Here is a 16,826-nt window from a genome sequence, read left to right as displayed (position 1 = left end):
AGATATGGCAACAATCTATAAAACTGTGAACAGCACAAGCAGAGTGGACAGGATCAGCCATTCGGACTCTTGGTTCCACAGTGACCGGTGGATGATGCTGGCTGGAACCAGGCTCGGAACAAAATGAGAACGGTCCTCACGCTGCAAACAGGAGAAGACAGAAATCCCTAGCGAAATCCTGCAAATAAAATAAGTTTATATAGGTTTGAGAGGAATTTGGACAAGCACTTGGAAAATAGATTTATTATGGCTTGTCCAGCTAGTAGCCCCCATAAGGTTCAGAGGACTGAGCTGAAAATAGCTGGAGACCAGGGGAATATTGCAGGAAGGTGACAGTTATTTCCCCTACTTTGTCCTGTTTTCATTTTCACTCGCTTCTGGAAGCTGCACGAGATGATACCGGGCCAGATGGACCCTTGGTCTGAACCAGTACAGCCAATTCTACATTCTTAAGACTCAGTTAATAACGCGTGTTTATTTTTAGCCATTTCCTCAGAAACCCAGGCACAAGTGACATTGTCAAGAGCCTTTAATAAAAATGTTACTTCTCAACTGAGTCACATTTTAACACTGAAGAGGTAAAAGTGGAAATTAACTGGATGCAAACCTGGGTGTACACCCTTTAGAAAAATATTATCTAAAATACTTGTAATTCAAACCAACAACAGTTCTGGTACTTGATTAAAAAAAAATTGAAGCTTTGCCACTAAGTGGCCTCAGCAGATTCACTGAGGAGATACTGCAAAATCAACACAGAACCTGAAAAAAGAACAGCTTTGTTCCTGTACCGCTGCTGGAGTTGTTATGTTTTTCATTTTGGTGTAATACGTTTATAGGTGTGCTAACAACTCCACAGATAGCCTGAGCAGAGCTGTCTCTAACAGATTTTTCAATAAGCTGAAAATCTACACAAATACTTGGACTGTTTCAAAGATGCTTATTTTGCACCAGGGAAACAAGATACAACATCTGCACAAAAGTGAGATCATTTTGTCAAGGGAGTCTCAAGAAACAATACGAGGAATGAATGCATTAGAAAGCATTCTCATCCACAAAACTTTTTACAACACACTCCTGCAGCTCAGATTACAGATTTTACCTGAACCAAACACATTATCCCTATTGTATTTGGCCTCTGCTTTAAAAAAAATACTAATAATAGCGAGCTGCACCTATGCTAAATTGCCCAGCAAAACTATGTTCACTGCTATTTCCACCCTATATTCTATTTTGCATGAAAATCAATCATGTTTTCAGTTGAAAAGCTGAACAGCGCGGCCTTATTAAGTCCAGACCCTGCTCTACAAAGAGGGCAGGAGGAACATCTTGCAGAAGACTATAAATGAAGGTAAGCAAGAAGTTTCAGCTCTGAAAGATTCTCAAGCGACTGTCCCACTTTAAGGGACAGTAAATTCTGTCACGGGGCTAGTCAGCAAAAGCAAGGGATCTACTTAGACATCGAACAAGCTGAGATGCTTTTCTTGAGCAGGAAGATGCAGTTTTGCAGGAGGAACCTCGCATGTGCTGCTACACTGATCAGACCACAAACATGCAGAAGGACCAAGATTAGACTAGACCAATTAAGTGATTCTCAGGACTACCAGTTGTTCTGCAGAGATACACAGAACCAGTTTTAATCCCAGAAGCAACTAGGGATAAATTATTTTGCTAAACTCTATAGTTTGGCTCAGCTGTTGATCTGTTCCCCTTTGTGAGCCTCAAGAACCGAGCAGCAGCATCGAGCAAACAACCAAGGTCAAGAGGGCCAAGGCTGAAATCTGATGGACCTAAAGCCCGCGATTGCAAACCACACCCCTGGAAAATGTTGCAGATGATAGATCCTACAGCTGCTCCAAAATGAGTTGTACGGTATGGAAGGGTAAAGCCACAATACTGGCTGGCAGCTTGAGTACACGCCCAGTGGAAGAAGCATTGTGAATACAAACCAGCTTCCACATAAAATTCCAGTGTACCTAAAGCGCTCTGTAGTTTTATACTTTGTCATCTCTTCGGAAGGGAACTGTTGTTTTCCTAGTGTAAACCCACCTGAGAAAAATCAGACCTCTAATCCAAGCTCTAACCAAAGATTATGACTTAACTCCTGACCAACACAAATTTCTGAGAGCATTTATCACACCTGTTTGCACACTCGCATGGCTGCGGCCACAAAACGCACATCTTCAGGAAGCGAAGGCAAAGCTGCAACCACGCAGTAAGGACACTGAGCTGAGTTTTCCATCTGCTTCATAACCATGTATTTAATGAGAGGGAAGAGTGGGAGAGCTTTGGTATACCAATTTTCAAAACAGACAAGAATCCTATGGAGTCTCCTGGTAAAGAAATGCCTACCACTGCCTGTCATCTGTCAGCATCTCCCCTCAGAAGGTTCACTGCTTTGGAAATCTAATTTTTTGAAGCAATCTCCACCTTTTCCAGCAGTACCAGTGGACAGTCTCAGGAACTACTTTTGCACACTCCTGAGGATGTCGAGGATTTTGTAATACTTCTCCACTAACAGAAATCCACAGGAGTAAAAACTGTAAGAACTACCTCTACGGCATGGAATCACCTGCCCAAATTCCATCCCCAAACAAGCTGCTGGTATCTTATTGTCAAAGATGTGAGGTACAGCAAGATGATCTGGCAAGAGGCCGAGGAAACAGAGGGTTTGGTCAGCCTGGCAAAGTGAAGGCTCTGGAGGAACCTAACGGCAACCTTCCCATAGGTAGAAGAAACAGAGCCACGATCTTCACAGAGTACACAGCAGAAGGATAGGAGACAACAGGCACAACCCGAAGTAAGAGGTTCAGGATGCACATATTTTTTTTAAAAAATGTTTTCACCATGCGAACAGTTAAGCAGTGGAAGTCGCTGCCCACAGAGGTTGTGCAGTCTCCATCCTTGGAGGTTTTAAAACCAGACTGGATAAAGTCCTGAGTAACCTGTTCTGACCTCATAGCTGATCCTGCTTTGAGCAGGAGGTTGGAATGGAGATTTCCCAAGGTCCCTTCCAGCCAAAACTACCAAATAATCTATGGTCAGGATTAAGGGAGCAGCTAGGTGTCAAACTGAACACCAAGAAAAGCTAACAGGAGAGTCCTACCAAACTCTTGGCTTGAATAATTTAGCATGAAAGCTCATATCTGGGCTGGAAATTGGGAAAAAGCACTCTTAGTATACACTATAAACATGCAAGGCATAGGGAAAAAATATCTACAGTGATAAAGGGACACTTCATAGCTTACCATTCTGGAAAAGCTGTTGGCCGTGTATCTGCCCCAAGGCAGGGTGGAGATCAAAACTCTCCCTTTCTTACTCTCCTGCAGTTAGATGTACTTCTAGGCCAGAACTTGGCAACTGCAGCATTACCTACAGCCCATGTAGTCCTGGCGGGAGCAGAAAAAAGGCAAAACTCGTTCGTATTTATAAGCATGTATCCAGAAAGCTCGTGACCATTTCCTAAACAAAACAAGGGAAGTTCACTACAGAGCAGTCTTCAGTGATGCACATGAAGTGAATAACATTTATCCTTCTGTCCTCCGTGCCAAATAAACTTCAGCATACCCACAGAGACTTCGCTCTGCTGCAGAGCCTACGACTCTATCCTTTAAAGCCATTGCTTGGTAAAGGCTCTTTTCCCTTCTCCATTAATTATCACATCACTTCCTATATAAATCTCTTGTATATCATCTCCTATAGACATAAAGGTCAAGCTTGGGTTGACCTTTGGTCTAATTGTATACCAGCTTTTTATGTCTTTGTTTTACATATTCTAGACAAGCCCCATAATACCCACCTTCTGCTAATTCCTACTCTCCCCTAGTCTTGGAATACAGCGTTTGTTTGCAGAGCACTCTGGTATCCCTCTGGTATATGCTGAAACAGAATATAACAGCGGACACATAGCAGCACATCTATAGCCATCCCTAATCCCAACAAGAGAATAAGACAAAGCAAATTGCTGACAAACTCCTCAATCAATACAGCTGCAACAGACACAGGAGTACCAGCAAAAGAATAAGAAATTACAATGAAAAGGTCTGTACCACAGCACACAGAGAGCAATAATACATTACCTAGTCTAATTTGGTTTTGGCTGCTATTGAAAACTTGGAAGACCAGAACAAGGCTAAATAAGATAACACCTCCATCCCCATCATCAGCTCCATCCATTCTCATTTTCAAAGGTTTAACATCTTCTACTTCTTGTTGTAGCCCCAAAGCTTCTAATTTACTTTGAAATAGCCACATTTTATGGTGGTGACTAGTTGTTCAAAATGGCTTTGATAGTGTTGAGTGAAATTACAGAAATAAGCACCCTTTTGTAAGCTACTGGAGCTCCTTTCTTCTCCTCACCCCCCTTTAACTAGCGAAAGAATCTACTTTTAAGAAAGGCACTTATTTTCATGAACAGACTACCACTGAAGGTACTACATGCAATTTTTGCATCATAAAATCCAATCATCTTCATTTTAAAAAGCCCAGACCTACCGTCCTAGCATATATTGGTCTATACAGCTGGAATAGTGACAGAGCAATGAGACAATCAATACCTGAGCTTGATCAAGAGGATTTTGAAATTCAGCTGCTCAAGCATGTGTCACAGCAGTCACTCAAACAATGCATTTTCCCCGCTTAAGCACAGGACGAACATCTCTCTGCGATTCTCGCAGGCACATTTTTGTGTTAACCAGAGGCGAAGTTTCTACTCACAGGGGACAGCACGAGCTGAGGCAGCCAAACTGCAAAAGGCACACGAGGTATGTATTGACAGCTTTTTAACATATAAACCATGTTTGCATTCTTCACTGAAATCATGGCTTTCTGAAGGCTTTTACTACTTTTTATGGTGGGCGATAGAGTAGAGTCTTCCATTAGAAGGGCACCTGTAGCCTCGTTCATCAAAGCACAAGTTTCTAGAGTGGAAGCACAGCAGCAAAAGTAAACACACTTCTGAGACAACTAAATGTTTGTGGGTAGAATTCTTTCCTTGTGGAGCCAAAGGGCCAAACACCAATATCACCGTTGCGAGAAAAACTGCAGGACATCCAATGCATTTCCGAGCCACAAATCCTCTGGGACGATGGGTGATCCCGAGCCCCCACAAAGTAACTCTTTCAAAAATGTTGATTCACAGCAAGAAAGGTATTAGTACTTCAAATTCTATATGAATGCAGGTCAGACTAGACACCATACCAGTCACCTACATCCCTATAAATAACTTCAGTATCTGAAGATACCTAAACTGTCTACACCCTGCTTCATGGGATGCTTTTAAATATTTGTCTTGTGTCTCTGATCCATAAACATCCTTATCAATGGCCAAGCAGTCCCGAGCCCTTCCCCTCCCTAGGGTAACATTTTTCTCTTATTCTCACAGAATAAAGCTAAATAAGACGCATCTTCTACCCACTACTTCACTTCTAAGCCTTTTAACTGTCATTTCTAAATATCTTTATAACCAAAAGAGAAACGAACAGTAAATCCATTAAAAATAACTACCATGAACCACTGGGTTTTTACCTTCCTTCTCACAAGTGGCGATGAATAAGAATTTCACCTACATAGATGCTTCCAGAATGGCCCCTAAGATTTGTGAGGGGTTTATACTACAAGTGTGCTGACACTATATTGATGTGCACACAATATGCAATCTGGTTTTTTTATTGACAATAAAGAAGTGCTACAGATTAGGGCTCTGACAGTTAAGCAGTGACGCGCAGCTGCCAATTTTATTCATCTGATAGCTGCAATTCCAGTGTTGAAGACCAAAAGCTCGAAAAAGATACCTAGACCAAAATACATTTTAAAATACAATTATACTGACACGCACCAAATTACAGGCATGAAAATAACGTAATCTGTGGACTCAGATAATAATGAAAAGTGGATTATATTGACTTTAATCACAGAAACATGCAACCCTGGCAACTAATAAAAGGATTAGGCAAAAATAGCTCATAATACAGAATAATAAAAGTCTAATTGAACACTGCAATAGGTAGCTTACGCTTATTAGCATTGCCGATGCAATTTAACACAACTGTGTTTCCATACCAGAGATCCATTTGTCACTATTATCACCTGAAAGCTGCGCTACCAGCCTCTCCCCCTTTAAAAACCTGCTTCCCTGTATTTATGGGAGGGGTAGTTCCCAACTGAATATTTTTAAGTGGTTTGTTTTCATCACCATTGTCTGGAAATACCATTATGAATTTTCATTCAAACTCTTGGCTCACTTTTTTTTTTTTTTTAAGTATAAATTGTGTCTAACAAGAAACACACCAGGGATCTCTCCAATCCCCAAAGGCACTTTCTTAAAAGGAGAGAGAACAAAGGAGAAAACCTCCCAGCATGTGCTTTCCAAACCAGCTTCTTAGGACAGTATCAAGAATGACAATACTAGAACATAAGCTTTTCTTTTTCATTCTTTGATCCATGTATAATTGAACTGATTATTGCAAACTGTGTAATGATTTCCAAAAGACTTGAGTGGAAGGCAAAGATCACAACAATCTAATAACCAATTTAAAGAGATGTAAGAAATATTGAAGGAAAGATTTAATCACTCAAGTATACTCCTTCCAATTAGAAAGAGCTTTAAATAGCTTACCTTGAGATAAATTAGAGTCTGTATGCAATTATACAGGAATAGTAATTAAGATGAAGAAAACTCACATATGCCTCAGCCTATAGAGTTAGAGAGGCAACCCACAGAAAAACAGACTTTTCAGTTACCTTGTTTCATCAACAGAAATAAAAACAAACTGGTTCTATTCCTCCAAACCTTCAAGAGTACCCAAGAATTCGGAAACGTTACAAGTCTGGGATCTGCAAAGTACATTTGATCTTACCTGATTTTTTTTTTTCCAATAGGACAAACATTCTCAAATGGGGCAAGAGACTGAAATATTCTTGATCGTGGTAAGAAAATACAACACAGGAAATGCTATTTCATGATTCAGAACTCTGAAAGACTCTGGCAGTAAGAACAGCCACTGTTTTTCTGGAGGAAGCGAGATCTTTCATTTTAATTGGTGCCTTTGGCAATACCACCCCAGTTTACACATGTGTACGTTACCCACATGTAACCCCCATGGCTCTTTACACAGGAAGGCAAGAAACATTTAGAAACTTGACTAAGTTCTTCTGACAAACTTTATCTGGCAAAGCACATGAGCTACTGCGCAACTATTACTTTTGATTTTAGTTTTTAAAGGTCATGAAATCTGAAATCAATGCCATTTGCTAATTAATCAGGGGAGAAACGTGAAAATATTTTACCTAAAAAATAAAATAACGAAAGGAATTCACTGTTCATTCTTCAAATAACAGGGTGTTAATCACAAATCCTCCCTTCGCTACATCTCTTTTCAACTTTCAAAAAAAGAAAGTATTTAAAAGCACTTTTTCTGGGGATGTATTCCTGCTTAAAAATACCCACTGCACCCAACTACGATACAACAGTTTTCCATTAGCCTCGTTTTTCCAAGGAGCGCTCACCTCATCCCGTACCTAATAACTGAGCTGTACTACTTCTGAAAAACAGGTATGTGACAGCTACAACTCGAAGCAGAAGTTTCATGCCCCCTTGTCTTTCCCTCTCCTTCCCGACAGAGGACACACCCACACGCCTCTTTTTCTTTGTACAGTCTAGAGAAAAAAAAAATGTACTGAAGCCTTCAAAGTATGAATTGACGAAGTAACTATTTTTTTCTTATGTAAACTGCCAAGCCCCCATAGCTACCAAAAAAAACCCGAGCAACTTTTCACAGAACGCAGTGCTACCATCCTACAGTCCCGGCTTGCAAGTACCACTACGTATCCTGAGCAGCAAAATGAAATTGAAAATAAACTAGTCAGTTTGACATTTACCCTTCAGATCCCTGAGGCAGCAACAGTACTTTAAAAAAAAAAAATCTCTACTGGTTCTCAAGACAGAGGTTTCAGAAAGGGATCAATAAAGAAGTGCAGGATGAGAAGCTGACACAAATACACTTCTACAAAAGCTCCACCTGTGAAGCTGCAGAGAAAAAGGAGAGGACTCGGTGCTGCATTCGGAGAGATCACCACCACTCTGGGACGGACGAGAGGCTTCAGGTTTCAGAGCTCCTAAGATCAATAAATTCTCAATTTTCACAGTAAAATCATGCCTTTCAGTACTGTCCCTTGATCATCGTTCTGCCATCTTAACACATCAAAAACAAGCAAACCTATTCCGTAGTTCGTGCCTCTTTTCACTCCATTTGAGTCAGTCTTGCTTATAAAGACGTCACAAAAGCCCAAGCCAGCTACTGTGCCCCAAAAACTCTGAAGAGCCAGTTACCAAAACACACTTCTCCATTTGCCATGCTGAGATTAACAAAAGTTCAACACTGGAATCCCATCTTGACTCTTTATCTCATTATCTGGGACTCATAACTTGAAAAAAAGACTTTGGGACAACACAGCTGAAACAATATACTCTGCAAAATACCCAGAAAAACAAGGACAGAGGAGGATTTAAAGTAGGATCTATTTATCCTAAGCTGGCAGACAGAGATGCCCAAAAGTTGGAACACGCAGAGATTTTATACTTTTTTACATCCTGACAGCTCTTTGAGCACCTAGAAATGAAAGTGCAAGAACCTTCAATACACAGAAAACGGAGACCTACCAAAACTCTAGGGAGAGACAAAGTATTTCCCTAGTCATACTTTACATACCCTGTAGTTTATGTTATGCATTTAATATACATCTGATTTGTGTCTTTCACTGTATTAACTTTAAAGCATGAGAGAAGCCCTCCTGATGAATAATGACTCTGACAACCGCAGTGGAATCCTCAAACTTCTAAATACACTGCTGGGCATGCAAGGCAGCGTTCGGCCCCACACACACCTTGCAAAAGCGGCTGGAAAGTTTTGGGGGTCTTTTTTGTTGCCTTTTATTTTTTTTTTTTTGGTGCACAGCGTGGATGCCCCACCACTCGCTATTCCACCACTACCATTCCTCAGAATACCGATGGGACGTGCTACGTGGAGCTGCTCCCTCTCCTCCACCCCGGGCTGAGTCCCCCCTAAACTCCCCAAAACCCGGCGGGACCCCCGGCCTCTCTTCACCCACCCGGAGAGCTGCGACTTCGCTCCAGGGTGCTCCAGAGCACCGGGTTGCGATGCGTTTCGCAGGGTGACAGGAACAGCCACAAGCTTCACACCAGATAACTCCTCAAGATGTGACAGTTTGGTGCTTTATGTACCGGGTGGGAGCGGGGCGAGGCGAGCGGGGCCCCCCCGCCGTCCCCCCCCCGGCGCCGGGCGGCGAGGGCGCTCGTTGGGAGCCGGCCGCCTGTCAACGGCGGCGGAGCCCGTTCCTCGGGGCTCCCTCCCCGCCCGGCGCCGCTGGCAGAGTCCCCTGGAAACTTTGCGGGGAGCCCAGGGAACCGTCCCCCGCCTCAGGGGCGGCCGAGCCGCGCTGCCCAGCGCCGCCAACTCCCGGGGGCTCCCCCGGCCGCCGCCGCCCTCACCCCCGCGACGGCCCGGCCCGAGCCCAACCGCCCCCTCCACCAGCGCCGAGGGGAGCCCTCCCCGGCAGCCCCCGCTGCCGCCCCCCGGGCCCGGCGGGGCTGCCCGGCGGAGCGCGGGCGGGCGGGAGGCGAGGGGAGGACAGCTCCGCTCCCCGCCCCGCTCCGTCCCTCAGCCCCCGCTCCCGGCGGGGCGCCGCCGCAACCACCCCGGCGAGGCACAGCCGGGAGGCGCCGCGCAGCGCCGCCAGCAGCTCGGTTCGCCCCGGGCGAGGAGGCAAGCACAGCCGCGGCGGCCCCGAGCGCGGCAGCGAGGGGCATCGCGAAGGGAATTGAAGCTGCGCTTTACCTTTAGTTCCGCACTGTCCGCCATCTTGCAACTCCGGGCGCAGGCGCAGTGAACCCCGCCGGGACACCGCCCCCCCGCCGCCCCCCCGCCGGCACGCAGCGCGCAGCGTTTGAATCGCGGCGCCATTTTGTCCCGCCTCTGCTCGCTCTCTCTCGGGCGGCAGGCGGCCCGCAGGAGCCTTCCCCAGGGTTGTGGGGAGTCCCGGGCATTCGGCGGGGCATCTCCGATCCGCCCCGGGGACGGGGTATCCCTACCGCCCCGCCTGGGAAAGTTTCCCCCTGACAGCGCGGCCCCCTCGGTGCCGCCTTCCCCGCTGCTCGCTCCGTGAGGGGAACGGGGCGCTGAGGGGAGAGCGGGTCCCGCTCCCGAGGCCGGCGCGCTGAGGGTGCCGCGCCCCGGCTCTCCTCAGCCGCGCTGGGCAGAGCCCCCGGGATGCATGGCGGGGGCATCTCGAACAGCATCACCAAAGGGAAGCGGTGGACACGCATTCCTGTAGTAATAAGTTCATTAAAATTGGAATTTGCAACTCTGCTTCCTGCCACTTAATCCGCAGCTTGCAGTGCCTTAGGAGTGAAACAGCCCGGGACGGGGCTGGGGTCCCTCAGCGGGCGCTCTGCCGCTCGGTTGTCCCGGGGGAGCGGGGCCGGGCCGGGCTGCGGCTCCGCCGGGCGGGGGGTGAGGGCCCGGCCGAGCCCCGGGGCCGCAGGACGAGCCGGGAGATCGTCCCGCCACGGCCCCTCCTGCGGCTCCTCCGCTGTACGAGCCGCAGCACGAAGCGCGCAATTCTTAAGTTTTATTGCCCTGAGCGAACGCAGTGGAAGTTCAGGGAAGCAAGCCGAGCTTTGCCCAGGTTTTCTTCTTACTTGGGAAAAGCAATACAGGTGTTGTAGCAGGGCCTACAGAATCAGAGCAGAGCTTTTACATCCAAGCTTGCACGCATCGTATAATTTTCGAGTACAACGTTGAGTTCTTACAAGCAGAACGGATAACGCGGAGGGGAAAAATACACACCAAAAATGCCACCCGGCAAGATGACGGCATCGCTTGTGAAGTCCATCAGCTCAAATACTCGTGTTTCAGTCACACACCTCAGCCCGATCCAGCTTCCTTTTACCTGAGTGTTACTCTGTAATTACAGACTGCCACAACACTTTCTCCACTCGGCCTTTAGTGCATAGGATGGAAAAAAAATGTTGAACATGGCCATTATTGTACATCCTCTTAAGCGAGAGAGATACAAAATTAGCTATTTTTCCATAGCTGCTATAAAATTCATCATTCTACATTTAGAAAGCACTTACATTATCTGCATTGCAAGATTAAAAAAAAAACCCACATTAATGTCTCCACTCTACAGATTAAAGCAAGCATGCTTGAGGCCACACAGGGAATCAGCAGTAAAAAGATTGACACTCCTGATTATTACTGAATTATAATTTATGTCTCCCATATGACCTGAACAGAATCATAGAATCATTCCGGTTGGAAGAGATTCACAAGATCGTCGAGTCCAACCATAACCTAACTCTAGCACTAACCTGCGTCCCTAAGAACCTCGTCTATACGCCTTTTAAACACCCAAGTTAGCCACAATTTAAAATTAAGTAGTTTCCATTGAGGGAAGAATGTGATATCAAATATATTTCTAGTAAGTAGCTTTTTGATACCATCCTGTTTATTGGTGAGAACATATATGAAGCCCCAATTCTCTCAACAAAGGAAAACAACCCACACCTTTTTCCAAACGTTTAATTTCAAAGCATTTCACCCCCAAACATTCCCCAGCTTGATCTTAAGACCAGATGGAGAGAAAACCCAGGTGCATCTTTTGTGTCCTCACTGGTACCCCTCGTTCTTCTCCTGGTCTCGTGTACATCCCGTTTCCATGCAGATATGCCAAATATTCACTGTTGTCATTGATTTCTTTTACAGTTCTCCACATTGAACATCAGCATATCAAATGGAGCATTCAGAAAATGAGGAGCAATTAGAAAAGGCTGATAAGTAATACTCTGGCTCAATACTGCATGTAATGAAGACTTATCATAGTGTCTCAAATGTTGGTTTGGGGAGGGGGCAGGGCGCTAGGCGAGATATCTAAAAAAATAAAAGTCAGATGACTACCCAGCACACCCACATGTACCATAATTAGCTGCTCTATTTCAGTGGTCTGAGCCAGCCCAGTTTAGAATATGTCATTTTGAGTGACAGAATACGTTTAATAATCATGATCAAATATGATCTATGAGTTTGGGACTAGTTTAGCAAATTTGGCAAAAAACTCTATAACCATATAAAGACAAATCCTTTTTTTTTTCCCTTCATTTTTTTTCCTCCCTGAAAGAGGCTCGCAGCACGGCAAACACTTTGTCCTCTGCTTCTTCACTTCCTACCAAATTCAGTGGGATGTGGACATGTGCTTAAGTGCTTTGCTAAATCATGGCATAACACTATCAAACCTGACACACGGCCATAAACCACAGTGTCCTCTTTCAAAACTTGCTTTAAATAAAACAGGCTGCAGACATCTTCAGATACTTTAAAATAGGGAGGCAAATTAAAAGATATGGAATATTCAGTTCAAAATGGTTCACCCTAAATACTGTAAGTATTTTTACAGACGAAGCTAATGCAGGCCCTTTATTTTTCAGTTTGGACTTCTGGTAGTCACTTCTTTTTTAGTATGAAGAAGGAACTAAATGCGAAAAGCGATCTGTGCTTCTATTTTTAGACAATTATTTACATGTAATGAAATTTTGTTCCTCTCTACTCCTGAGACTTAGATGGTGGTTTCTTTGCCAAGAAAAGGTTTTGTCAACACACAGTAATTTTCAAAGGTGCTCTCAGTTGCTCCCGCTCTGTCAGTGATGGCAACACTCAGATCTGTCACAATTCTGTCTTTGTTTCAAAAGGACGTGCCCTCAAACAGTGCAACTGGGCTGCAACCACAGCAGGTACGAACACCTCCAAAATAGTCTTCTAGTTGTCTTCTTTCAACCTTGGGTGGGATGGGGAGGAGAGAGAACAATGAAGATCAGGATTTTCCTCGACCATTCAAAGTTTTGATATTTTCAATTCCCAATTTTGGTAAGTTCATTTCCCCCTTTTTGCCATATCACAGTAAAATAATTGACTTCCAGAACCGACCTTCCATCCCCATTTCTTCTAGTTTCCTATTCTGTAACCTCTCCCAAAATGTATCATGTCACATAATTCACTTGCTTAAAACCCGGTTCAGACACAATAACATTTTTTAAAACAGATATGCATCTTTTCTACTAACATGTTGTTTTCATTAATCCAAGTCTCCAAGACGTTTCCCTCTTTGTCTAATAGTCCAAACTTACTCTGTGCTCAAAAGTAATGGAGGGGGCATTTTTGATCCTGAATATAACTTTAAAAATTTAAAGATAGATTCTCAATGAGTATTTCTTGGTAGAAAAACATGAGCAAGCCATTAAAAAAATTTTTTTTTTCTGAGATTTTTGGAGGCGTAAAAACCATTTAGATGTGTCACAGAAATAGCTTTTTTTGAGGAAAAGGCTCACTCCCAGGGCAGGGTAGTGAGCAAGTGGCTGAGTGGGGCTTAGTTGCCGGCTGGGGCTAAACCGCAACAAATATTATATTAAATTATATCATATTATGTTACCATCACCTCCCAAATTTGGCCCCAAACAAGGACGGCTACTTAGGAAAGGAAGATTCATTACATTTTTGCTGCCTGTGTTGTTAAAATTTACAGAGGGGCAGTTAATCACTTAAAGTCCTATATTAACAAAAGATACTGGACCCTTTTTTTAACATCACCTCTTTTATATCCTTAGAACTCCTGGTATAACAATGTTATTGCAATGTGGAAAGCATATGTAAATGAGTTACTATAATCTTTAATTACACGTGTGGCCTTACACGTGACACATCCCAGCTTCAGTTGCGTATTTCCTGTTTTTTCAGTTCTTAAACATCAACTTGCCTTACTGCTGTACATACAAGTGCGGTTTACAACACCAAGCACTCAAAGCCTATCATGGTCATGATACAGTCTCTTTCCCCGTTGCAATTTTCTCAAATCTTTAAAAATTTTAAGTGCCCTCTCCGATATTTGAATGCCCTGCCTGGAATGATGTATTCCAAGTCAAGCTCGGCTCCCCATGTACTTTACTGCTATACAAAGCGTCGCAGCTGCAAGACAATGGTAATGGGCACAACGATTAGCCCATTCTTTAAAATTATTTGCTTGGCCTTCTCCGCTCCAATATCAAGGGATGATATGTGCTTGCTCATAGCACTCCGCTCATGTTCTTAAGGCCTGTCCTTAGTTAAGCTATTCTATATTTGGACTGTGTCAAACGAAGTATCGGTCATGTCAAATGGAGACTACATTTTAGGGTGAGAAAGAGCAGAATGAGGCGTCCCCACTTGTCCTCCCTTGGGATCAGCCATCGCGGCTGCCCGACCACATCGTTCAGATTTTGCACTTTCACAGAGCACAAGTGCAGGAAAAGTGCCTGAATTACCTCCGAACCAGCCACAGGGATTTCATGCAAAATCCATTCATACAGCCTTATTTAACAACAGCAAAACTCATTGACACTAGAAGAGTTTCATGTCGCAGGAGACTGCTTTCCATACCAAAATGAGGTGTACAGGGTACAGGCAATGCAAGCTAAGAAGGTAAAAACATCCTACTGGCCTTGCGGCATTTACTGTAACTCGCCTAAAATTAACTTCTGTAGCTTTTACTCCAGGAAAACAGAGAGTGTTGAATGAATCTAGTTCTGCAAGTACCTTTTTTTTCACTTTTCTCTGGGCTTTTATTTGAATTTTTAACTTTTTCTTTTTTAGCTGAGATCTAAAATAGAGTTTTTTCTCTCCAAGAAGAAACGGTCATTCCTGAGATATTAATCTACACTTGTAAAAGCATTTCCTTTGGCTGAGTTAAATCCAGATTTTGTCAACAAAATTCCACTTCGCTGAATCACGATTGGGATTTTTGGTCATTAGCACCCATTTTCGGAACACGTGGATGTGACACAAGAAGAAAGAATAAAGCAACTGCAACAGGTCATCGCTGATCCCGGGTGAGCTGTGAAATGCGCGGTGCCGTATCAAAGCCAAGTAATACCTAAAGTGTCAGATGGTTCACAAGCTTGAAATTGGCCAAGAACGATTCAAATTCAAGGACAGAAAACTACAGAAAGCTCGATCTATTTCCAAAATATCTCCAGAGAGGTGAGGCAGACTTTTAATTAAGCTGTACAGACTAACAGCATCAAAAACAAGTTTTAACTGCGATAAACTCATTCCATTTAAAAGTGATTTTATGTAAGACTGCAAGGCTCCAGTGCTAAAGAAGTTACTTTCTACAGATACTAATAATTCCTAATAAACAAAGTTCTGTAGCAGGAAAAAAAAAAAAAAAAAAAAAAAAATCAAAATCAAGGTGCCAAATTTTCCAGAACTTTGAGAGTAAGTCCTGGCTATGATGTTGTGTGTTACTCCCTCTCTTCCTCCGCTCACACAGTATGTGTAAAATACCGACATTTTCATACAGACTTAATTTATAACAATTTTGCATGGGGGAATCAGTCACCTACAGCGATCTAGAAAAAAAACCAGAGGCCTGTTACAATAGAGTCTCTTTCCTCTTCCCTGTCCTACAATTTCAATTATGGACCACACACGGAAGTGGTGTAGACAGTACAGGGGTAGATTATACTAATTTTCTCCAGTTCTTTTGCTCTCATCTTGCCTCAAGTGGTTCAGAGTAGAGGTGGATAAAATGCTGAATAAAACACCAGCAGCCAGGCTATGTCTGCTGGCACAGAGATGGTATCTGATAAGCAGCACTCACATCTTCATTTTTTACCTAATCGCTATTTCTAAAGAATCACTTCAGTCATGAGAACACTGTAAATCAAGCTGAGTTCCAGTAGCGAGTAGAGTTAATTTCAGATGGCTCATATGAAAACAACTGAGCTAATTATACTGTAGTAATTACCTGAAAATTATATGTATGTTGTTTTTCCACCAGTCAATACTGCTATTTTTGAACTTCGCATTGTTCTCATGGATTGCTGGAGTCGTACTGTCTCCAAATGGTCTTCTCATCTCATCATTAACTTAACCTCTGGTTTGGGGAGAGTGTTTTAGGAGAAGCTGCAGCTGCAGCATGTGCCGTTTAGCTCAGATCTTCCGTGCTCACTTGCACTCTCCACCTGTGCTGCATTTGAGAAAAATTTTCCATTTTAAGAGTCTTTTGCATACAGATTAAGATCCTGACTCTACAATAGGACTTTAAACCAGCATCTAATTAAGATTTTACTCCTGCACATTAAAAGATACTGAAAATACACCCTACCCCACTCAGTCTCATTAGTAAGTGCAATAATTCTGATTTTGGAGAGTTTTGTTTCCTCACCTGTCCTGGGTGTGGCATGTTATCGTTATCTGGGGGGTTTTATTTATTTATTTTAAGAGTAACCACTAAAAGCACCTGACGAAGGCAGGCGAGCGTCACAGCCCACTCCCAAGAAGGGAATGTTGTCTGGCAGCAAGAACGGGAGAATGGGAGTCAGGAATTTTTGGATCCCTTCCAAATAGACTCCTACCATATTACCTGATTTTGACCAAGTCGTGGGGTAAAATGCACTCGGAATGACTCCCTTCTGAAACGGGGATGATAATAAAAGGTATGTCCCTGGACTCTTGCGAGGAAATTAATTAATGTTTGGAAAGCACTTTGAGATTCTTGGATGAAAGATGGTGGAGCTGGAATGCTGGCAACATTAAAACAAGTTGGAATAATCTTAATATTTATTGCATACACTGCTTTCATCTTCAAAGCTCTTTACTAACATCAATGAATGAACAAAGAAAATATTAATAAGATCATATTTACCCATAAAATTATTCTCCCAAAGCATATATATAAATAGATCTGCCTCCAGTTAAAAAATATTAGAAGAAAACCTA

The 16,826-nt window shown here is 43.4% G+C and overlaps 1 protein-coding gene across 2 annotated transcripts in view; it reads right to left on the bottom strand.

Moving 5' to 3' along the window:
• The window catches only part of PIAS1 (protein inhibitor of activated STAT 1), a 60,131-nt gene extending 50,154 nt beyond the window's left edge, over nt 1–9,977 (bottom strand). Inside the window, exon 1 of one of the 2 annotated variants that reach the window (XM_065641559.1) lies at nt 9,852–9,977. In XM_065641559.1, the coding sequence (XP_065497631.1) occupies nt 9,852–9,977 (126 nt within the window). The remainder of the gene's footprint in view (nt 1–9,851) is intronic. The other variant, XM_065641560.1, reaches the window with a different exon arrangement.
• Nucleotides 9,978–16,826: the final 6,849 nt, after the last annotated feature.

This window comes from Caloenas nicobarica, chromosome 10, assembly GCF_036013445.1.
Source record: "Caloenas nicobarica isolate bCalNic1 chromosome 10, bCalNic1.hap1, whole genome shotgun sequence".
In the NCBI taxonomy this organism is placed as follows: Eukaryota; Metazoa; Chordata; class Aves; order Columbiformes; family Columbidae; genus Caloenas; species Caloenas nicobarica.
This window is presented reverse-complemented; position numbering and strand designations above follow the sequence as displayed.